At 43.4% G+C, this 25,859-nt stretch overlaps 1 protein-coding gene across 3 annotated transcripts in view; it reads left to right on the top strand.

Moving 5' to 3' along the window:
* RSRC1 (arginine and serine rich coiled-coil 1) overlaps window positions 1-25,859 on the top strand; it is a 330,125-nt gene that overhangs the window by 2,271 nt on the left and 301,995 nt on the right. For all 3 annotated transcript variants that reach the window (XM_044290570.1, XM_044290571.1, XM_044290572.1), the window contains exons 2-3: window positions 2,101-2,289; window positions 2,867-2,980. In XM_044290570.1, the coding sequence (XP_044146505.1) occupies window positions 2,108-2,289; window positions 2,867-2,980 (296 nt within the window). In that variant the 5' untranslated portion in view covers window positions 2,101-2,107. The remainder of the gene's footprint in view (window positions 1-2,100; window positions 2,290-2,866; window positions 2,981-25,859) is intronic.

Raw genomic sequence — 25,859 nt, forward strand, 5'->3', positions numbered from 1 at the left:
GTTCAATTATTTTTTTATTTTTTTTAACCCCTCCAGCGCTATTTTACTAAGCATTCTGTATTCAGAATGCTATTATTTCCCCTTATAACCATGTTATAAGGGAAAACAATAATGATCGGGTCTCTATCCTGATCATCTCCTAGCAACCGTGCGTGAAAATTGCACCGCATCCACACTTGCTTGCGGATGTCTGCGATTTTCACACAACCCCATTCATGTCTTTGGGGCCTGCGTTACGTGAAAAACGCACAAAATAGAGCATGCTGCGATTTTCACGCAACGCATAAGTGATGCGTGAAAATCACCGCTCATGTGAACAGCCCCATAGAAATGAATGGGTCGGGATTCAGTGCAGGTGCACTGCGTTCAACTCGCGCATCGCATCCGCGCGGAAATCTCGCCCATGTGAAAGGGGCCTTACAGTCTCTCTGTTGCATCCTGCTGCTGACACTCTATACTCAGTGGCCACTTCTATCTGAGAACATCCTGCTTGAAGCCTCGCAATGGCGAGGTACTGTTGATCAATTGTTAGGTGTCATCTTGGTCTCATGATGTCAAAATGTGAATAGCATGATGAGGAGGACTGTTTACATAACAATTCTAATTGAACCAGGAAATTTATTGGGCAACTCATGGATCAAACATCTGTTGTGAATTTTACCGTTGAGCTCTTTGTTTAGAGAACAGCAAGTTGTGCAAAAAGTACTGAAACATTGAGCAGTTGGACGTGTGCATTCAAAAGGTTAGAGAAGGTCACATTAAGTTCACCTGTAAGGCTGGATCCAGACCTGAGCGTTTTACAGCGCGTTCCTACGCGCTGTAAAACGCTCAACAAGGAGAAACCAATGCTTCCCTATCGGCATGGTTCTCACCTGGGCGTTTTACAGCGCGTACGATCGCGCTGTAAAACGCCCGACGCCCCAAGAAGTACATGAGCTTCTTTGGGGCGTCTTGTCGCGAGTTCCCGTACATAGACTTCAGCAGGAACGCGCGACAATGGGTGTTCGCTTGTCTCTGTATGTGCGATTACAAACGCCCGTACAATCGCGTATACAGAGCGCTCCATCGCGAACGCTCAGGTGTGAACCCAACGTAAAGGTTAGAGTGCATTTTAGGTTCATCACAAGCCAAATATCCCTGCCTTTGTAAGCAGAGTACATTGGCCTTTATATCAAACTGGTTTTGTCTTCTTCATTTTGGAGTAAATTGACACTTGTCTGTCATTTTAGATAATTTAGCAGTATTCTGTGATAGACCACTGTTATGCACCTACTAAATCCTTTTCAGAAATCCAACTGTTTCTGGGTGTTCCTATGGAGTATGTTGGTTTTTGGTCTTATTTATCCTACTGAAAGTCCCAAAACTGTATCTGAACTGCACTCCACTTCCCATAGATGTGGAAGATGAAAATACGTTTTCTCAGATGAGAGAAGGAAGATCTGTGAATGAGTCTGCAGCCTCTGAATGTAAGGGGGCTTTCACATGCCCGTAAATGTTTTGCAGTCAGCAAATCAAGCTTACCGGCTGTTTGTACGGTGTACGCAGACCTATCTTTTGCTGCATGGATGCGGAAGCCCCTAGAAGCCCTTCACTTTCAGAAAACGGTTAATTTTAAAGGGGGTGAAGAACTGAAATGAATCATGTGCTAGAAAGTTCTGTAACTTTTCATCCATCCAGTGATTAAGCCTTACAATTAAGGACAACTTCTGCATGGGGTATATATGTTTTTTTCCCCATGTGTTTGGGGGGGTTTCGTCTGCGTACTGCAGTTTCCTCCCACACTCCCAAAACTATATTAAGAGGTAGATTGTCTTCCTAGGGGGCACTGGGATCAGGGCAGTTATGGGAGCCATTGACTCCCATGCTCCACAACCATCACTGCGCTTTGAGTCTCTCCTGTGAGAAAAGTACATTACAGATGTATGCTGTTGTCAAAGTTTTAGGGTAAATGTGATTACATTACATTCATACAATTGTATGTGCAAAACGGTGTGAACTTTTGTGGTTAACCAGATGCCAAAGCTTGGAAGCTTCAGTGTGGAGTTTTGTGTATGGATAAACTATTACAGAAATAATTCTTTCTTTTCTCCTTCCCTGAAGCTCCATAATGGGACGACATTCCTCTGATTCAGAGGAGGATACTAGGACCCGCAAAAAGAAGAAGCATCGTAAACGCTCCTCTTCCAGTAGCTCTTCAGATGGAAGAATGCGTAGTCATAAGAAATCAGGAAGGAGATCCAGATCTCGCTCACGAGAAGCTTACTCCAGTTCACACTCTTACGACAAAAGGTTAGTTATTGCATTCTAATATTATCTTTGCATGAGAGTTTAATAGAATTTATGAACCAATGTCTGTAAAGTAGATTATATGAACTGGATAACTGTTTAAAAAAAAATAAAAAAAGTAGACAATGATATCCAATCTTCAATCATCCCAGCTCCATCCCCTGTTCACATAAATTTGGTGCACACACTGGGAAGTTGTCTAGACGAATATGCCAGTCATGACAACAGGGTTCCCATGTCCCATCTGCTATTTCAATGGGTAATGGTCGAGCAATAGCATAATTTCTGCTATTAGTCCTACAGAGATAAATAGAGCCGTAGCCACGCCAATCATATGGGGGCACAGGACCTCTGTTTTTGTGATTGGTGGTTCCCCAAGTAGTTCAACCCCTGCTGATCTAACAGTTATCTTCTTTTCTGTGGATAGGGTATAACATGTTCTAACTACCACCACTTTGTGCATGGACTCCCATTGTTTAAAAACATAGCCTAACAGTGTTTCATCCTTGTGTAGTGTATGTTTTTACAAAGGGTTATGCTTGATAATATTTGCTTAGTTCCATTTTGTTCATATTTCTAGACGCAGGCACCGTTCTAGCAGTGAGTCGTCTTACAGTTCAAGAAGAAAACGTAGCTCCAGCAGAACCCGAGACCGAGTAAAGTCACGTAAAGCCCACAGGTCCAGAGCGTCAAGGTATATTCTTCTTATGCTTATTTCATGGTGTTTTACCTAAACAATTATGTGTCTCACGCTGGGTAGTAGAAAATGAAATATTAAAACGATGACGTGTCTCACACTGGAGAAGCCTAAATTAATTATAGAGAGCTTTAGTTTTGCTTGCATTAAAAGACAAGTTGTCTTTGTGATGCCAAAAATAAACTCTTCTACCATGTCCACTGGATATGCAATAAAAGTAAGATCCCTACGTGTATGGTCAAGTTTTATAAAATGTAACTTGTTACACATGGAAAAAAGACGTGTGTGTCAACTCTAAATATTGTCTAAAAGCACAAATGAACACTAATGAGGTTGAGGCAATGCGGTCAGTGGGTAAACCTCACAAGATTATGCAATTATGTGAATGTATTATTGACTTAGCAGATGGGAAGAGACAAACGCTGGTTTACAGGTTTAGGCCGAATGCACACGGCCGTGAGCGGTCCGTGGTTTCCCAGCCTGGCAGCCTGCTGAGAGCAAGAGCGCACGCGGTGTCATTGGTTGCTATGATGCCGTGCGCTTCATGCCCCCGCTGCACTACAGTAATACACTCGTATAGATCATGCGAGTGTATTACTGTACTGCAGTGGCGGCATGAAGCGCACAGCGTCATAGCAAGCAATGACACCGCGTGCGCTCCTGCTCTCAGCAGGCTGGGAAACCACGGACCGCTCACGGCCGTGTGCATTCGGCCTTAGCTCAAGGACAAGGTGTAACCAAGGCATTTTGGTTTACAGGCTCTAATATAGAGGCTCTTTGGCAGCCAGTGCTAGAATGGACATTATATTTGTAAGTGAATTGTTATGTGTTGGTGATTTTTTTTATATATATATATATATATATATATATATATATATATATATATATATATATATATATATATATATATATATATAAAAAATTTATTTTTTAAGAACTGACATCCGGGGCACAAGCCCCAATAAATATGTTGCGCCCCCCTCCGCACTTTGCTGTACTTGCTATTCAGCAGCACTTACCTGTCACATCCAGGGCCTCCAGGTGACATCTCCTCTCTGTCATCATCTTCTCTGTAGATCTTCTCTCTCATCATCTTTTCCACTCTGTCTGGACAACTTCTCTCAGCCGCCTCTTCTCTACAGAGTGTGACACACAGACATCTTAGCTTCCTCACATTCTATCATTATCCCCCAACTGAAGTCCCCACAGTGTTATCCTACTGCTTGCTGTGCCCCCCCCCCTCCCCAGGGGTGTAGCTATAGGGGGGTGCAGATGTAGCAGTTGCTACCGGGCCCAAAGACGCTTGTGCCGCATAAGAAGACACACAAAGCACTGAGGGAAGGGGGGCCCAAGCTGAACTCTTGCACCGGGGCCCATGAGCCTTTAGTCATGCCCCTGCCCCCCCAATACCCCCAAATACTATCCTGAAGAAACATTACTGCCCCCATAGTAATAGTGCTCCTCATAGTCCCACCAGTAATTCCCTTCTAGAATGCCCTCATTAGTAACACTGCCCCAACCGTGATAATGCTCCTCAACAATGCTCCCATATTAATAATACCCTCACAGACCCCTCAGTAGTAATAAGGCCCCCATAGTGCGCTTAGTAGAAATAAGGCGGATCTATAAGACCCTCCTATAGAGCCCCCAGTAGTAATAAGACCGCCTATAATGTCCCCTGGATCTGCAGTGCCCCCTGCAGTTATAATCCTCCCTTCACCATACAGTCCCATGTAAATAACATCACCTCCTCCCCAGCCGCCTCCAACGCACAATCCCATGTAAACATCACCCCCCTAAGGCTACCTTCACACTTGCTTTTGTGCGGATCTGTCCTGTACTTGTACAGGACGGATCCGCACCGATAATACAAACAAATGCATCCGTTCAGGACCGATTTTGTTTGTATTAGATTTGAGTTTCTAAGTCCCAATACGGATCCGTCCTGACTTGCATTAAAAATCTATGGGAGATGGATCCGTTTACAATTGCACCATTTTGTGTCAATGCAAAGGGATCCATCCCCTTTGACTTACATTGTAAGTCAGGACGGATCCGTTTGGCTCCGCAAGGCCATGCGGACACAAAAACGCTGCTTGCAGCATTTTGGGGTCCACCTCCAAAACGGAACGGGGGGCTGTATGGAGCCGAACGAATGCATGCTGAATGGATCCGCATTTATTCAGAATGCATTGGGGTTAAACTGATGCATTTGGGGCTGCTTGTGAGAGCCTTAAAAAAGGATCTCACAAGCTGATCCCCAAACGCAAGTGTGAACGTAGCCTAAACATTAAAGGGGTTGTCCAAGTTATATTTATTGATGACCTATCCTCAGGATAGGTCATCAATATCAGATCGGAGGGGGTCCGACACCCGGCACCCCCTCCGATCAGCTGTTTGAAGAGAAGGCGTGCGCGGTGTCATGCGCACCTCTTCACTGTTTACCTTCTAGCCGTTGCATCTGCAGTGGTGAGCAGGTGTAATTACACCCAAGCCGTCCCATTCATTTCAATAGGAAAGCTTGGGTGTAATTACACCTGCTCACCACTGCAGATGCAACGGCTAGAAGGTAAACAGTGAAGAGGTGCGCATGACACCGCGCACGCCTTCTCTTCAAACAGCTGATCGGAGGGGGTGCCGGGTGTCGGACCCCCTCCGACCTGATTATTGATGACCTATCCTGAGAATAGGTCATCAATAAATATAACTTGGACAACCCCTTAAGTCCCATGTACATAAACATCATTTCCCCCCCCCATTCACTTTCAACATACAGTCCCATGTAAATAACATCACTCCCTCCTCCAACCACCTCAAGCACACAGTTCCAAGTCAATAACATCCCTCCATTCAGCCCTAACATACATCTCAGTTAAATAACTACAACTCCCAGCATTGCTCTGCCTCTCCCTTCACTTACCTTTTCTCATGTACAGACATCACCTTTAGGCTCGTTCTCCTCTTCACTCCAGTCCAATCCTGCACTGGTCACATGATGGTGACATCATCCAGGTCATCCTATCACAGCCTGTTTTGCTGATCACATGACCTGTGATGTCACCACAGGTCCTTCAGCTCTTCCCAGTGGATTAGATTCAATTGTATTGCCGTTCTGTGTACGGCAATACAGTTATTTCTAGCAGGCAGGCCCCGAATGTGTTAACCTAGCGACGCCCCTGTGGGGTGCTTTGTAAAATTTAAACACAAACAGAATATAGAGCACATATCAGATGTTGAAAGTGAGACATTTTACAATTTCATGAAAAAAAAATTAACTCATTTAGAAGTGTATGGCAGCAACGCATCTCAAAAAAGTTGGGATGGGGTAACAAAAGGCTGGAAAAATAAGTGGTTCTAATCAGTGGTATAGCTATAGTGTACACAGAGGAAGTTGGTGCTACAAGACCCAAACTCAGAAGGGTCCTACCCAGGAGAAGGACTGAAAGATTTTTATTTATTTTTTTGTCAGAACCTCCTCAACAGTATTATACAATGACCTTATATACGGCGACATGTCACACTATACACGTGTAGTAAACGGACGGAGCGGCTGCCTGGCCTGATCTGAGAGAGCTATGTTGACTAGCCGCAACAGTGAGGGTTGCAGACATTTACATACTGTTGGTAAAAGAGGGGATGCTACACAATGGTAGACATGGCCCATATACAACTTCTTTGAGATGCGTTGTTGCCATCAAGATTAATTTCTTTCATGAAATGGTAAAATGTCTAATTTTCAACATCTGATATGTGTTGTATGATCTACTGTGAATAAAATATGGGTTTATGAGATTTTAAAATCTTACATTGATTTACAGTTTACATAGGGTCCTAAGTTTTTGGAATTGGAGTTGTAATATCCTGGAATTACCAAATGCAGATCTCAGTTCAGTTGGCCCATCCAAAGATACTTAAAGGGTTTTTTTCACCCCTCAGACATTGGGGGCATATCATTAGGATATGCCCTCAATGTCTGATAGGTGGGAGCCCCACCTCTGGGACCCGCACCTTTCTTTACAACGGAGCCCACAAAGTAAAGGCGGTCACGTTGCGCATGCGCAGCAGCCCTCCATTCATTTCTAGCAATATGCCCCCAATGTCTGAGGTTAGACAACCCCTTTAAGTTTAATAACGTGACTAAGGCCTTATTCACATGTACGTGTCTGTGAGAAGGCGATCAGCGTTTCCATGCGCACTGCTAGGCTGAAAAGGGAATTTCCACAGTGGCCATCCGTCTATGGTCAATGGTTTTCACAGATGCATAGACCGGACTAGGTGTGATAGATCCGACCAAAGAAGTTGCTGTCTTTGTGGTTTGACTGCAGAGTTGAGGTCTGCAGAAAACTTGTGATGTCTCAAGAAAAACATAAAATTTAAATGGATCTGTGCGCTGTCTGTGTACAACGCGGACTGCATACGTCCATAGTTTACTGACATGTGAACAAGGCCTAATGCTTTACTGTGTAGAAGAACTGTTTGTCATATTCTTAAAGGAGCTATGCCATGATTGATGTAAAAGATGACATTACCTTTCTAACGCAATAAAGTTTAGACTACCCCATTAAGTCACAGGTGCACAGCCATAAAGCTATTATGCAGATGGCAAAAACTAAAAAATGTATGGCAGCACACCATCACACATGCAAGCAATAGAGCTTTGGATTAGGGATTATTCTGGATTACAGTGGTACTGTACCTACTATACATGAAAAATGGAAGATCTTTGCACACATTTTTTATCAAACCTGTGTCGGACCCATCTACCAACGTCAAGGTGGCTTCTGCAGATGGGTACCTAACACTAACAGATCTCCTGGGGCCTAACCTAAGCCTAAACTGTTTAGGGCAGTGTAGGAACCAGCTATATTTATACTCTGCTCAGAAGTCCTGGACAGATAGGCAGGCAGTGCTCAATCTAAAGGAGGGAGCTACCTTCCAAACATACTGCAAGAAAATTTAGACTTGCACATACAAAGTCGCAGGTGCACATCCATAAAGCTAACATGCAGATGGCAAACGATCTGTATGGCAGCATACTGTTATACATGCAACCAATAGAACTAGGGATTATTTTGGATTACAGTGGTACTGTACAGTGACGTGGCCCCTCTAAGCCGAGATAGACTCCACACAATGTTTCACCCCGAGCGGATACATTTGGTTTAAACAGTAGTATGAATAATATAATAATACTGCTTATTATAGTAATGTGGCCACTTAATAGATGAACAGTCCTGTGTTGATCAATTAACCCTTTCTTGATTTGGGGTGTAACACCCGGGCCTGAGTAGTTTGTTTATCTATACTTTACCTATTTGTTTTATAAATTTAAAGCTATCCTGAAGTGAGACTAGATGATGCAAATGGGACTTAATAAGAACGCAAACTGAATTTCAGCAAAGGAACCGTGATTAACATTAAATTAGGATTTAAAAAACCAAACAAAAAAAAAAAACTGATTTAGCGGAGAGTTATTGAGCATTTGCCTAATAACATTTTGCCTCCTTGAGACAATAATTTGTCTGTGAAACTCCTATATGTCCTCTGCAGAGAAATTGAAAAGAACAGCTTCTTCTCCAAACCTCACATGGAACGACACAAAGGAGTATTTCAGCTCTGCAAAATTTAATAAATCATCCCATTTCCTAATTCGATCATATTAGATGGTGATGTGGAAGAGGCATTTCAGATCGCATCTCCTCATTAATATACATCAGTCGGGGGAATGGAATGCTTTATGTGGAGATGTCACCGTTCCTATGTCTTAGTTTACTAAGTGGAACAGGTTGATGTAATACAGGGGGCTATTTGTCACTGTCTCGTTAAAATGGTTTGGGTCGAGTTATGGAGTCCAGAAAGACGCTGGCTGATAAATCAAAACTGGATTGACTGGACAGGAGGCAGTGATTGATACCGTGACAGGATATGAAGAAAGGAATGGAGATACAAGCTTGTATGATATTGAATATGTGCAAAAATGGCCTCAGAGTATGAATATCATTCAAAGAAATAGGAATTTTAATATTAACTTGAAATAGTGCTAGCTACTTATGGAGAATACTTTCCTGTTGGAGAATTATATCGGCCCGGCAAGGACTAATGGGAATTTAAAAATCGCAGCTTTTTCTTTGTGTTGAGTAACTGGTGTGTGTGTGTGTGTATGTATACAGCGGTCTTCACACGTTTTCAGTATAACATTTGCAATATAATTGTTTTCACAAGACGTGGAACAGAAGCCTTATAGGGTGAGTGCCCAAATAGTGGATGCGATGCTGGCAGGAAAAAAACTGCACCGACATGCGGTTTTACTTCCAGCGAAAAACTGCTCTGACATGCAGTTTTAATGCAAGCAGTTGCCAGTTTTTAGCTTGATTGGTAGCGTGGGTGAAATTGCTGTTCACTTGCAAAAATGTGTAACTATTCACAATCGGTTAGCAAACTGTGCTGAAAAAAAATATACATCTGCTACATCGGAACTTCGCTTATAGCAGGAAGAAGTAATTAGGAAGTTTCAAATGAGCACCTTAACAACCAATGACGTAAATGGAAGTCATTGGTTGCAAGGGATTGTATGGAGCAGCCTCGGGAGCTAAGCCTGCTCCGTACACAGTGGGTGGCAGCAGTGTTAGGCTACTTTCACACCTGCGTTTAGGTGCGGATCCGTCTGGTATCTGCACAGACGGATCCGCACCTATAATGCAAAAGCTTAGATGCGTTCAGAACGTATCCGTTTGCATTACCATCCGTTTTGTTCACCATAATGCAAACGGATCCGTTTTGACTTTACATTAAAAGTCAATGGGGGACGGATCCGTTTGAAAATTGAGCCATATTGTGTCAACTTCAAACGGATCCGTCCCCATTGACTTACATTGTAAGTCTGGACGGATCCGTTTGCCTCCGCACGGCCAGGCGGACATCCGAACGCTGCAAGCAGCGTTCAGGTGTCCGCCTGCTGAGCGGAGCGGAGGACAAATGGCGCCAGACTGATGCATTCTGAGCGGATCCGCATCCACTCAGAATGCCTTCAAACGGAACTCGCAAGCGGAGCCCCGAACGCTAGTGTGAAAGTAGCTTTACATAGCTGACACCTGCCTGCAGCAACCAGACGGATCAGTTTGCGATCATGGCAAACACGGGACCATGAGCATGTTACCTAGTGACTGCCCCATGGCCTGCCATCTTACTGCTCCTATTAGCCTCTGCTACAGAATTAATAGGATGTTGATAAAATCACAATACAGTGCACTACAGAAGTAAAATAATTTGGATTTTAACTAGAGATGAGCAAACTCAAATTTTCAGAAAAGTTCAATTCAGAGCTAAATCCTTGAAACGCTGCTCTCGCTTTCTTGGAAAAGTAGATTCAAATTTAGATTCTATATTCTGATTTAGAATATTCTGATTTCTGGCAAATTTAGATTCCTAATTCTGCTGGTATTAGGCCCATTGCAGAAGAGCGTGTCTGGATTAGGTCCAGATGCGTTGCGGATGCGTTCAGTGAAAACTGCACAATTTCGCGAACAAGTCCATTCAGTTTTGTTTGCGATCGCGTTCGGTTTTTATCGCCCGGGTGCAATGTGATTTTATGTGTTTTGCATGTGCGTGATAAAACACTGAATGTTTACAAACAAAATTTCTCTTAGCAACCATCAATGATTTTCACGCAGACCAATTCACTTCTATGGGGCCGGCGTTGCCTGAAAATCGCAGAATATAGAACATGCTGCGATTTTTAATTTTTTTTGGTTTAATTTATTTATTTTTTCTTCACACAACGCACAAGTGATTCGTGAAAACCAATGCACATGTACACAGCCCCATAAAAATGAATGGGTCCGGATTCCGTGCGGGCGCAATGCATTCGCATCATGCATTGCACATGCGCGGAATACTCACTTGTGTGAAAGGGGCCTTAGACATTTGGGTTCCTGGGAAAGATATTCAAATTACCCTTTCCTCCAAAAAAGAAAAGAACACTAATCTTATCTGATGCAAGCCAAATGTGTGAATTTGCATATATTCTTCCTGGCATGCAATACTCATCTTGCATATTTTTGGATCTCCCTAATGATAAAGGGCACCTGAAGAGTACACCCCCCTCAGCCAGCTACCAAGGCAGTTATCGCTTAAGACATTCTGGCTCTCTTGTCCTTCTGGAAGGAGAGCAAGCTTGCATGTCCCATTGAGAGAAGTGTAATCCTGGGTGGGATATTGTATTATTTTTTTTTTGTCTCACTTTCAGTTGCATATTGTATTGGTGGTCTCTCTCTGTTTTGTCTGTAATTAATTCCAAAAAGTTTGGATTTGTTAGAAACTAAATTATGGGGGAAACGTTCGATGAATTCTGAAGTGATATAATAGATTTGCTCATCCTTAAGGCCTCCTGCACACGACCGTATGGTTTTTTTTTCAGTGTTTTGAGGTCCGTTTTAAATGGATCAGTTTTTTGTTTCAGTAGCGTTTCCGTTCCGTTTTGCCGTTCCATTTTTCCGTTTGGTTTCCTTTTTTTGCGGATCGCAAACTGAAAGCAGGGCATATACAGTAATTACATAGAAAAATTGGGCCGAAAAAACTGAATGGATACGAAAGACATACGGATGCATTCTGTGTCTGTTCCGTTTTTTTTTTTACAGCCCCATTGACTTGAATTGAGCCACGGAACGTGATTTGCGGGCAATAATAGGACATGTACTATATTTGAATGGAACGGAAATATGGAAACGGAATGCATATGAAGTACATTCCGTTTTTTTGTGTGGACCCATTGAAATGAGTTGTTCCGTATACGGAACGCAAAAAACGGACCGTAAACGGGGAAAATAAGAACGTTCGTGTGCAGGAGGCCTAATTTTAACAAATCCATATATTTTTCTATTCATTTCAGTCAAATATAGAGACATCCACACATGAAAACATATGCAATTAAGCTTTCTTTCCGAAGGAATAAAAAAAGCTGAGTGTTTCAAAAACTACAGCATATCCTTCTAGTCTTCTAGACAGCATGTTATAGAACAGAAGGAGCTTAGCAGATTGTTATCTAGTTCAGAAATGATTGAGAAAAGATAAAATATGCAGTATAACTTGTAATTTACTCATTTATGTCTCTGCTTATTCTGGGCTTTGACATCAAGGAGGTGGTCCTATTAGTGACTGACAGCCTTCCCTCTATGACTGTGTATACAGAGATGGCTATCAATCACTGATAGGGACCACCTCCTTGACTTCAAAGCCTACAATGAGCTCAGATATAAATGAGTAAATTTCAAGTTATACTGAATCTTTTCCCTCAAAAAATATTTATCCATCTACTCAACGGGCTATAACATGCTGCCTTCCGATCATTTTGAATTTTCATGGTGACAGGTGTCCTTTAAACAGACTTACATAGCAAAACTAGGAAAGTAGCTAAGCCAGTCTCGCATCTGCAGCTAGCTCTAAATCCCTTTACCAGAGCATTTGTCCTGGAAGAGCCGTTTGCAGATTTGAGGCTAGCTTAGCTATTATTCTAGTTATGCTATCAAGCCTGTTTGAAAGGCTGACCAATAATTAAAAGGCTATGCTGTAGTTGTGAAACACTTGTGTTTTTTAAACCTTTCAGAAAGAGAGTGAATTACAAATGTTTTTCACATGCCGATCTCTTCTCCGTATATGAATTGCAAAATGGTTTGTTAGAATCCCAAATTTTTGGAAAATTCAGGATGAATACCAAATTGATAGAATTTATTTGTTCATTTCTAGTATCTCTATTTTATATACCTTATGCTTCATAGATCAAATTTTTTTTCCCACTAAGTTTTTGATGGTAGCCTCAAACTGTTCAATCAGTGTTTTTCATAATAAGATCTTTTATCTATTGCTGTGCTTGCATCCCCACATAATGCTTCTCTGGAGAAGAGACATGCAAGCTAGTCTCCTTTCCAAAAGGAAAGAAAAACTGTGTTAAACCAGGAATATAGCCTTTTCTGGGTAACTACCCTTTTAAGTTTTATTAATCATATGTTTTAAAAACTCACGAAAAGGGCGTATGACCTAAAAAACTTAATATGTATAAGGATACTTTCACACCTGCGTTACGGATCCGCACCTATAAATGCAAACGATGGTATCCGTTCAGAACGGATCCGTCTGCCTTCTATGTAAAAAAAAAAAAAAAAAGTCTAAGGCCCCTTTCACACGGGCGACTTTTCCGTGCGGGTGCGATCCGTGCGGCGAACATATGGCACCCGCACTAAATCCTGACCCATTCATTTCTATGGGGCTGTGCACATGAGCGATGTTTTTAACGCATCACTTGTGCGTTCAGTTGAAATCGCAGCATGCTCTATATTGTCCGATTTTGACGTGACGCAGGCCCCATAGAAGTGAATGGGGTGTGTGAAAATCGGATGGCATCCGCAAGCAAGTACGGATGCCGTGCGATTTGCACGCATGGTTGCTAGGAGACCATCGGGATGGAGACCCGATCATTATTATTTTCCCTTATAACATGGTTATAAGGGAAAATAATAGCATTCTGAATACAGAATGCATAGTAAAACAGCGCTAGAGGGGTTAAAAAAAAAAATAAATAATTTAACTCACCTTAGTCCACTTGCTCGCGAAGCCCGGCATCTCCTTGTGTCTCCGCTGCTGATGAACAGGACCTGGGGTGAGCTGCTCCATTAAATACAGGTTAAGGACCTTCGATGACGTCACTCCGGTCATCACATGGTCTTTTACCATGGTGAATCACCATGGTAAAAGATCATGTGACGTACCATGTGATGACCGGAGTGACGTCATCGAAGGTCCTTAACCTGTATTTAATGGAGCAGCTCACCCCAGGTCCTGTTCATCAGCAGCGGAGACACAAGGAGATGCCGGGCTTCGCGAGCAAGTGGACTAAGGTGAGTTAAATTATTTATTATTTTTTTTAACCCCTCTAGCGCTGTTTTACTATGCATTCTGTATTCAGAATGCTATTATTTTCCCTTATAACCATGTTATAAGGGAAAATAATACAGTCTTCAGAACATCAATCCCAAGCCCGAACTTCTATGAAGAAGTTCGGGTTTGGGTACCAAACATGCGCGATTTTTCTCACGCGAGTGCAACGCATGACAATGTTTGGCACTCTCGCAGAAAAAATCTTTTTCCCATTTTCCCGCAACGCACCCGGCTCTTATCCGGGCAAAAAAACTCACGCCCGTGTGAAAGAGGCCTAAGGCTGGTTTCACACGGGCGTGACGAATTTGATCCGGATGCGTTCAGGGTGCGTTCAGTGAAAATGTTGCAATTTTGGCACTAAAACAAGTCAGTTTTGTCTGCGATTGCGTTTAGTTGTTCAGTTTTTTCCGTGCGGGTGCAATGCGTTTTGATGCGTTTTTCACGCGCGTGATAAAAAACTGAAGGTTTACAAACAACGTCTCTTAGCAACCATCAGTGAAAAATGCATCGCACCCGCACTTGCTTGCGGATGCAATGCGTTTTTCACGCAGCCCCATTCACTTCTATGGGGCCTGTCCTGCGTTACAAACGCAGAATATAGAACATGCTGCGATTTCAAAGCATTGCAGAAGTGATGCGTGAAAAACAACGCTCATGTACACAGCCCCATTGAAATGAATGGTGCCGGATTCAGTGCGGGTGCTATGCGTTAAAGTCACGCATGGCACCCGCGCGGAAATCACGCTCGTGTGAAAGGGACCCAAGTCTAATTGTTAGTCAGACGGATCCGCCCTGACTTGACATTGAAAGTCAATGGGGGACGGATCCGTTTGCAATTGCACCATATTGTGTCAACGTCAAACGGATCCGTCCCCCTTGACTTGCATTGTAAGTCAGGGCGGATCCGTTTGGCTCCTCACGGCCAGGCGGACACCAAAACGCTGCAAGCAGTGTTTTGGTGTCCGCCTCCAGAGCGGAATGGAGGCGGAACGGAGCAAAACTGATGCATTCTGAACGGATCTGCATCCATTCAGAATGCATTGGGGCTAAACTGATCCGTTTGGAGCCGCTTGTGAGATCCTTGAAACGGATTTCGCAAGCAAACACCGAAACGCTGGTGTGAAAGTAGCCTTAGGCTTTCTCTGCGGTCAGAAGGAGGAGGTGTGTGATTCACTAAGACTGTGGGTGTAGCACTGATCTGGCACTATACACCTATGATTTGGATATCAGTCAGCTGAACACAGTCCTCTAACTTGTATTGACCCACATAGGGCAAGTATGTGGCGCCTACTGTGTGTTGCATCACTATAACAAAACACCCAGTGGAGTCAAACCCCTGATCCAGAACAGTGTCTAGTGTCAGGCTTAACAATAGCCACAATGTTACAGCTGGATACACAGAAGTCACCCTGAGGATGGCTGTGCACTATAACATCCACTGAGGACAACTCATGATAGGTGCTTCACTAAAGCCAGTGTGGTGGACAGCTGATGTAGCTCATAAGGGCTCATGCACACGACCGTATGTATTTTGCGGTCCTCAAAAAACAGATCTGCAAAAAATACGGATAACATCCGTGTGCATTCCGTATTTGGCGGAATGGACCAGCTGTCCCTTTTATAGAACAGTACTATCCTTGTCCATAATGCGGACAATAATAGGACATGTTCTATTTTTTCGCTTAACGGAAATCGGAAATACGGACAAACGGAATGCACACTGAGTAACTCCCGTTTTTTTTTTTTGTTTTTTTTTTGCGGGCCACTGAAGTGAATAGTTCCGAATACGGGTCGCAACATAAAATGAAACGGACACGGAAATACTTTCGTGTGCATCAGCCAAACTTTTCTTGGCTGTCTGAGAGGCCTTGGCTAGGGTACTATTTCTTCTTATGGAGGACTTTGAGTATGCTTGAGGAGTATCGTAGCCAGTCAACTTTCTTCTGGATTTATGCAAATTTTCATCCATTTTTCAGATAGTCTTCGGAAGGCTAATATGAATATCTTTCCCAGAAACTGAGGGACATTGCCTGGCCTACAATACTCCGCTAATGCACTCCACATACCAGGCGTCATGATGGAGTAACCCCCCCCAGACAATGCATATTTATTGCAAAGAAACCCAGAGTACCGTAGTAGTCTTTCTTTTTTATTTATTTTTTATTCAATAGTATAAGTGATAATGGTGAACTTGGTAAGATATTTTATTAAAGAAAATTGACTGCGTCTAGACTTCAAGCAACAGTAGGGTTCATGGACGATGTACTATTTTAAGTCCAAATCAGAAATAAAAAACAACTACTTATAATGAAAAAGTTTATACTGGACTATTAAAAAGGATGCAAAATGCTGACCAAATGAGCACTGTGTGCATGAGGTCTTATAGCAACTTTTAGGCCAATGTGTTAGTTTAAAGAGAACCTGTCAACATGAAATGCAGTACAGTCTGCAGGCAGCATTTTATAGACCAGAAAGAGCTGAGCTGATTGATCTATAGTTTTGTAGTAAAAGATTAAATAAAAATTGTAATTTATACATTTAAATCTCTGCTATTATCTGACTTTATTGTTCATAGGGAGGTGTTATCCGTGATCGATAGTAGAGATGAACGAATTTCATATTTTGAAATTCACACTTTGTTTGTTGGTAAAAGGTGAATTGCGATATGGATTCTTTTACCACGGACCATAATGCAATTCTATGACTGAATGCATAACGGAATACCTTTTTAGAGGCATTCCGTTATTCATTCCGTCATAATAGAAGTCTACGTCCTCATCAGCCCTCCATGTCAGGTCCTCATCAGCCCTCCATGTCAGGTCCTCATCAGCCCTCCATGTCAGGTCCTCATCAGCCCTCCATGTCAGGTCCTCATCAGCCCTCCATGTCAGGTCCTCATCAGCCCTCCATGTCAGGTCCTCATCAGCCCTCCATGTCAGGTCCTCATCAGCCCTCCATGTCAGGTCCTCATCAGCCCTCCATGTCAGGTCCTCATCAGCCCTCCATGTCAGGTCCTCATCAGCCCTCCATGTCAGGTCCTCATCAGCCCTCCATGTCAGGTCCTCATCAGCCCTCCATGTCAGGTCCTCATCAGCCCTCCATGTCAGGTCCTCATCCAGACTAAAATAAAAAAACTTCTCTTGCCTCTCCTGCGCCATGGCTCTTCTCTATCTCCTGCATCAGTCACACTCCCATGTCGTCACCTGACTGTGTGCAGCATCAGGTCATAGTGCATGAACTAGGTCCTGACGCTGTACGGGGTCAGGACAGTGCAGCGCCGGCCCCAGGAAGGAAGACCAGGGAGGGTGAGTACCGGAAGCACTTGCAGCACATCACTTCCCGCTCCCGGCACCTAAAGCATACTAGTGAGAGCTTCCGTAATGGAAGCGCTCACTAGTATTCGCTTTATATGACGCACAGCCATAATCTGCTCTGCTCCTCCTGCTCTATAACCTGCTACCTGCAGATTGCACTGCATTTTGTGGCGACAGTTCATCTTTAAAGTGGGTTCCGACATTTTAATACTGATGACCTATCATCGCGTTCATCGTTCATGTGGCCTAGGAGCAGCTCAGCACCATTCAAGTGAATGGGGCGAAGTGCGATACCAAGCACAGCCACTATACCATGTACGACGCTGGCAAGCTGTGAGAAGGCAGCGTTGCTCACAGGAATGCTGCAGCCTTCTCAAAACAGCTGATCAGCAGGGGTCCCGGGAGTCGGACCCCCCACCGATCAGATACTGATGACCTATCCAGAGGATAGTTCATCAGTATTAAAATGTCGGAAAACCCTTTTAATCCTTCTTCTTGAAGAGTTTGCACTCTTACAAGTAAGTTTTATGGTTGCACGATGATTCAGAAGATCTGATCCGACCCCTATTAGTTCCTGCAGATACAGCATAAAAAAAAGCCTTCCTAGATGTTTCTAGTATCCATAAGACCAGGAAGTGCTTTGGTCCTGTGACTGCTGCGGCCAAACACAGGCTTCAGCAGTCACTTGATTGAATAGTACTTCACAGTGAGCACGGCAGGAACACAGACAGGTGAATGAATGTTTTTCTATTTTAATGTTACGAGCATTGGGGTTGTTGGCTCCTAGGCTGGACAACCCCTCTAATGGTGCTCCATTGCATGTCCTTGTAAATGGAGAGTGAAACACAGTTTGTTTGTTTTTTAAACTGGCATATGCTGATAAATGATATTATTCTGTTTTATACAATTAATTTGAAAACAAAATTGTGTGTCCCAGGAGGTTTTACACTGTCCTGTGACTGGCTGTAAGACAACTAACTGGAGCAGGAGCTTTCCTCCTCTGCCCTGTCTGGTTTCTTCTGTAAACTGAACAACCCCTTTCACAAGCTATAAACTGTGAGCAGTTAAAGGGGTTTTCAAGAATTTTCATATTGATGGCCTATCCTTGGGATAGGTCATCAATATTAAATCTGCAGGAGTGCCAGGAGCTGATCAGCAGTTTGAGAAAGTCATGGGGCTACCTGGAGCCCTGGTGAGCACCGCAGCCTCTTCATAGCTTACCAAGAACAGCACTGTTTATTGGATAATGGCAGTATTCGGTACTCCAGCTCAGCACCAATCACATGAATGGGACTGAGCTGGGACTAGACCATGTGACTAATGGACGTGACGTCACATGGCCTAGTAAGAGGCCTAAGCGCTCATGGATCACTATGACCTTTTCATACATTTGATCGCCAATCTGATATTGACCTATCCAGAGGATAGGCCACCAATATCAAAATCACAAAAATAAACTTTAACAAGAAAAAGAGGGCACTATGAAACCTGATGGGATTGATTATATCTATTCAATATCAGAAATTATATCATTTGTACATTTATTGCATGTTTGTGGAACTCCATCAACTTTTTTCTGTCTCTGGGCTAAAAGTGTATGACACCTTTAGGGCTTAATACCGAACGGCAAACTTGTTACAGAAATTTCTACAAATTTGCTCTTTATTTGTAATCCAAGTACATAATTTTCAGTTGCATAAATTTCTGCCAGCAAATCTGCTGAATGTGAACATATTATTTTACGTCATTTACCAGTTTCCACATATATGCATTTTTTATATACATGATCTATTTTGAATTACTGATCCTAGGTTATTCCTGATCTGGGTTCTGTATCTTTACTGTACTTTGCCTAGTGTAATCTGACGAAGGAAAGAACTAGATGTCCTAATGCATTAGAGGAGCACTCCTAAGCCTCTAGGAATGTGTCTAACAACCATCTTGTTGACTGTTTCCCATAATAACCTGAAGAATTGTGAGTGAAGCTGTGGACTGTAATCCACATTCAGCCTAGATGTAATTACCACAACAGACTGGAGTACAGTGTGAGTAATTCAGGTTTGGAGAACACCAGTGTGTTTCTGTAATATGGCAGCTGAAGTAAATGTGACAGTTGACAGAAAAATATCACAGATTATCCAAGAAATGACAAAGTACATTCTCTCCTCCCTTTCCTTGAAACCAGGGAGTGGCCAGAACCATGCCTGCATATACTCTGTTACTATCCTCCATTAGTACAACAAAAATGTCATTACCTGGCCCAAACTGATAATGAGATGACTCTCCTCATTCTGCCTCAGTCAATATAGCAAAGCTGATAAGTGAGTTACAGAAAACAGGGTACGTCAGCCGATTGTGACTACTCCTAGTATTTCAAAGTTTCCAGAATAGTCACAAGAAATGTCACTAAATAATATCCATTATAAAAACCAAATGTAATTAGTTTTTTTGATTTTATACATTCCCTTTAAAGAAGCAGTCCCACTAAAATATTTATTCTCTGGCCCATTAGAAAGGTACATGACATTGTAAATTGTAGTCAATTTGTAGGCGATCTTCTTACCAGTGACTGTATTTGTTAGCTATCCCCTCCCTTCTGATCCTTAGCTGTGTCATGTGACAAGCACTCTGATCTCCAACAGGACAGGAAGTCATTTACTTCTCTATTCATTCTTATGAGACTGACATTGAGGCTCCCATAGGAATACATACATAAACTGGCTTCCTGTTGACACATAAGATGCTGTGTTATTTGGAGAGTCAGAGTGTTGGTCACATGACACAGCTGAGGATCAGAAAGGAGGTTATAACTCACAAATATAGTTTACATCATGTACCTTTGTAACAGGTGAGAGAATCATTATATATATTTTTTTTTTTGTGAGTAGTGCTTTAAAGTACGGTATATTGCAATTTATCATTTATCTACAGAATTGGTAGTAGTTGTCTGATTGGTGGGGTTTTCCTGCTGTGACCCCCATGATAATGAGAGAAGGGGTCCTGTGTCTTTCATTTGAATTGAGCAGAGGCCAAGTGTGCGCACTGCTGCTCCATTCAAAGTCTGTGAGATTGCTTTAAGATAGCAGAGTATAGAAAAAGACAAAAATAAAAAATGCTTCCTTGAGTATTAATTTAGGCCATAGCCTTACTGGTTAATGATTAGAGGTAGTATAAAATTAGCACATAATTTCTGCCATAGTACGGAAGACCAAACTTGATTTTTGGAGTGAAAAATGTAGTGATGTATGTATTTTGTATGCTTTTTTTTCCCCCTGCAAGTGTTAGGTTTTAGCATGTGGTGCACAGTCTGGCCATGCTGTCATGTATTTATGTAACCTCTGTACTACACTGTGTTCCCGAAAACATTTCACATACAGAAACAAGTTCACACACTGGTCTTCCTAGGGAGAAATGGGCTGCACAGTACATCATGTTTGAGAATAATGGACAGTGGTGGGAGAGAGTATTCTTCCAGTTCACTGTGGGTTTAAACAAGCTATTAGTGCAGCACCATATTCCACCCCAGGGAGCACTAAATAGCCTGACACACTTCAGGTTGTTGAAAATGGCTTCATGCACAGCACATGTGATCCTCTTATTTAGGAAGGCACTTGCCCCACATATTGCCAGGACCACCACAGAACACCTTTTGGCATACCTTACATATTAGATGTGAACTGACAATCACACTATAGATGTATGTGTTGGGTTTTGCCAAGAGCTCCTTTTTTTTTTTTTGGCACTTTAAAAATAAAATTGGAATTCTATATTATATAAATGAATAAAGCTCAATGGGTTTCATTGAACTTAGAAGTGGGATGAGGTTGTATTGTGTCCAATTTTAATATGCATATGGAACTCCTTAACCTCCTAAGGCTACATGCACACGACCGTTCCATTTTTTTGAGGTCCGCAAACTGCGTATCCTCAAAACACGGATGGCGTCCGTGTGCGTTTCCTAATTTGCGGAACTGCACGGACAGCCTTTAATATAACTGCAAAGCGCGGACAAGAATAGGACATGTTGTGTTTTTTTTTTTTGCGAGGCCACGGAACGGAGCAACGGATGCGGACAGCACACGGAGTGCTGTCCGCATCTTTTGTGGCCCCATTGAAGTGAATAGGTCCGCATCCGAGCCGCCAAAACTGCGGCTTGGATCCAGACCAAAACAACGGCCGTATGCATGAGGCCTAACGGTCACGTTAAAATTGGAAAAACCCTCCCAAAAATGTCACTTTTTTATTGTAGATTTTTAATGTGTGTCTGCAGTAAATCTTGTTGGCGCACAACTCGGGGGACACTATTGCATTTTTAACCCCTTAGTGACATACCGTATTTTTGTTTTATAAGATGCTCCTGTTGATAAGACGTACCCCAGGTTTTAAAGGAGGAAAATAAGAAAAAAAATATTTTTCATCAGACCCCCATATCAGATCCTCAGATCAGACCCCCCATATCAGATCCTCAGATCAGACCCCCCCATATCAGATCCTCAGATCAGACCCCCCATATCAGATCCTCAGATCAGACCCCCCATATCAGATCCTCAGATCAGACCCCCCATATCAGATCCTCAGATCAGACCCCCCATATCAGATCCTCAGATCAGACCCCCCATATCAGATCCTCAGATCAGACCCCCCATATCAGATCCTCAGATCAGACCCCCCATATCAGATCCTCAGATCAGACCCCCCATATCAGATCCTCAGATCAGACCCCCCATATCAGATCCTCAGATCAGACCCCCCCCATATCAGATCCTCAGATCAGACCCCCCCATATCAGATCCTCAGATCAGACCCCCCCCATATCAGATCCTCAGATCAGACCCCCCCCATATCAGATCCTCAGATCAGACCCCCCCCATATCAGATCCTCAGATCAGACCCCCCCCATATCAGATCCTCAGATCAGACCCCCCCCATATCAGATCCTCAGATCAGACCCCCCCCATATCAGATCCTCAGATCAGACCCCCCCCATATCAGATCCTCAGATCAGACCCCCCCCATATCAGATCCTCAGATCAGACCCCCCCCATATCAGATCCTCAGATCAGACCCCCCCATATCAGATCCTCAGATCAGACCCCCCCCATATCAGATCCTCAGATCAGACCCCCCCCATATCAGATCCTCAGATCAGACCCCCCCCATATCAGATCCTCAGATCAGACCCCCCCCATATCAGATCCTCAGATCAGACCCCCCCCATATCAGATCCTCAGATCAGACCCCCCCCATATCAGATCCTCAGATCAGACCCCCCCCATATCAGATCCTCAGATCAGACCCCCCCCATATCAGATCCTCAGATCAGACCCCCATGACATTACATCACACCCCCATAACAGGATATTTCATGAGACCTTCATATTAGACCCTAATCGGATATCCATCAGATTTTCTTTAGACATTATATCAGCCCTCCATTTCAGACCCCCCATACTAGACCCCCATCAAGCCTCAGATCAGACCTTAAAATAAAAAAAACTTCTCTTACCTCCCCTGCACCTTGCCTTCGTCCTGGATCCGGCGGTCTCTTTAGAAGTCGTGCTCCCGTCTTTTCTGGCCAGCTCTGCACGGTCACCTGACTGCGTGCAGCATCGGGTCATAGTGCGCGCACTACGTCCTGACACTGTAAGCAGTCAGGACAGTGCGCCCACGGCACTAGGAAGGAAGACCCCCTTTGTGTTCCAGCAGAGATTACTTTTTAATTTTTTCATTTTTTTTTTTTTTTTTTTTACATTTTACGGGATATTTATTATGTGGGACATATGTGTGCTCCAATTCCCTATTGGTAATCATAATATCTCGATGGTATTGGAGGTTCAGGTGCATACAGAATGTGTGAGTTTACCAGTGATTTATTTTGTTGTTTTTGATATATACCTTGACTACTGACAATTAATACTGGACAGTAATTACAGTAGGTCTCTCTTTGAATGGTGGTATCTATCCCTTGTCAGGGACATATAGGGCTTTTAAGAGGTTCCTGACACGGGATCGCCCCTATCGGGACGGCCATTCTGTTTTTGTAGGTAGGGACGACAGTCTGTAGGGTAAGTGTGAGGATTAGTAATTTCTCTTATTCTCAGTATACCCAGCATACCAGATAAAGAAATGTTATTGTCACTTTTTAGGTTAATTTTGAAATTTTATCAGTAAAGGTTACATTTAACACTGGTGAAAGTGCTTTATGACTACGTAAAGGGGTTTACAGAAATTTCTTTGCTGATCGGTGGGGGTCCCAAACCCAGGATCCCTGTCAATTTGCTGTTTGAGAAAGCATTGGCACTTCTGTGAGTGCCGCTGCCTTCTCTGCTTTTCATAGGCCAGTGCCCTCACGTTCATCATTCACGTAGCCTAGGAGCAGCCCAGCCCCATTCAAGTCAATGGGTTTGAGCTGCAGTACCGAGCACAGCTGATATAAATTTGTCGGCACTGTGCTTGGTAAGCTGCGAGAAGACAGCTGTGCTCACAAGAGCACCACTGCCAGCTCAAAACAGCTGATTGGTAGGGGGTCTGACACCCGGGACCCCTGCCGATCAGATACTGATGACCAATCGAGAGGATATGTCATCAGTAAAAAATCTTGGAAAGCCATTTTAAATAATTTTACATTGGGGCTCATGCACAGTACTGTAATACAGCTCCATACAGCCTCTGTAATACAGGTTTTTGGAACCTAACTGTTAGGCTAGTTTCACACTAGCGGCAGGGGACTCCGGCAGGCTGTTTTTTAGCGGGTGAACAGCCTGTTGGATCCGTCCTGCCACTGGTTCACATGTGCCCCCGGACTGCCGCTCTGTCCCCATTGACTACAATGGGGGTGGGGTTCCGGGGGCGGCACGGCAGCGGACAGCGACAGGCAGCCGGACTAAAAGTACTGCATTTCCCCCAGAAATATTGATTTCAGTGGAGAACATCTCTGTATATGACACCATACCGTGGTGCATCGGGTGCCTACAACTGGGTAGTACAAGGCTTCACAGATTCTATGTGCCTTAGTACAGACTTATCTGGCTTCATCTGGAATCTGCTTTTTATGGACTTTGACTGTGGTGATACTAGGAGATTCGAGAAAAGGGATGCTGTTGTAGCTTTTTTGCATATACCTTTTTCCTGGGTATTTCAGGGTCAAATAAGAGTATGGTCACAGTTAACGTTTTTTAGAGTAAATTGTTTTTATTGGCATTTTCAGTGATTGGCAAGTTAAGCCATAATTCACAATAATGGAAAGCATAACAATGTATGTCTACGCAGTAGGCCAACTAGTAGGACAATGGTGTACATCAATAGTTTGCATAGTAAGTAAGGTCTGTAACAATTAGACCGTATCAACCAGAAGGTAAAGGGGGAGGGGAAAATTGGGGAGGAAAGAAGGGGTGGTGAGGTAGACCCTGTCACAGCTTGTCATAATTCGAAGGACCATTCCTGCTTAGCTTATGTTGCTTCGCTCTAATCTCAACCCAGGATCGGGAACCTCCTTTCACTTCAGGGAGAGTAATTTGAGTTTATTGAGCCAAGGACTCCAAGTGAGAAGCCTGGACTTCAGGGGGATAATCGTTGAAGGCACTAGGCTTTCATACCTGCAAGATTTGTTAACCTCCAGTATAACCTCTGCTATGGTTGGTGAAACAGTTTGTTTCCAATAGCGTGTAATAATCAATTTAGCCTAGTAAGATGTGCCCAACTAAGTTCCTGTGTTCCAGGAGGATAATGTGAATACCCAAAAACAAGAGAGCCAGTTCAGGGTGAGGGTCCACAACCTGGGAGGTAATCCCAGTGATCAGGTCAAAAACACTGCGCCAGTATGGGGAGAGTACGGGGCATGTCCATAAGATATGGAGTAAAGAACCTCTAGCCCCACATTCCCTCCAACAGTTGGGGGAAGATGAAGGGTAAATTCTGCTCAGTCTCTGTGGAGTGAAGTACCAGTGCAGGAGGGTCTTCAGCCCTGCTTCGTAGTGGGAGACACATTTGAAATTGGAGACTAGGAATCTGATAGCTTGAGCCCACCACTGCTCATCTAGAAAAGTCTTCCCCAATTCTGTTTCCCATTTCCTGATGGGCAAAGTTTTGGCAAAAGTGGCTTTTCCCCCCAAAACATCATACACATACCGCGTTGTATGTTTTTTAAAAAGGGATGGGGACTGGAACAGTCTCAACATATCAGAGTTAATTGAGGGTGGACTTTGCTTAATCTTAGCGATGAAGTGTCTGATTCTAAGAAAGTTGTAGAATTCTGTATGCGGCAATGCAAACAAGCGATGGAGAGAATCAAAGGGGAGGAGACAGCCATTTGACATAATCTGGGAGACCAAAGTGATCCCTCTCTCACGCCAGACCGTCAAAGTAATGTCAGGGATGGTTGGCTCCAATGTTCCTATAGTGGCTTGTGTAAGAAGGGTGGCTACCGTATCCTTCTGCATCTTGTGGATAGAAGACCACAGGCTACTAACTAGTCTTATCGTCAGTAAGTCTCCACGTGGCTGGGATGGGTTCCACAACAGATGGATCAGGTAATCCTTCAATGAAGCGCGTTTTATAGTGTGCTGCTCAATCTGGATCCAAGCCTTTGTGTCATTCTGGGGACCACCATTCCCGGGCAAAAGAGAGGGCTATTG

The sequence above is a fragment of the Bufo gargarizans genome, chromosome 4 (genome assembly GCF_014858855.1).
Source record: "Bufo gargarizans isolate SCDJY-AF-19 chromosome 4, ASM1485885v1, whole genome shotgun sequence".
Taxonomy (NCBI): domain Eukaryota; kingdom Metazoa; phylum Chordata; class Amphibia; order Anura; family Bufonidae; genus Bufo; species Bufo gargarizans.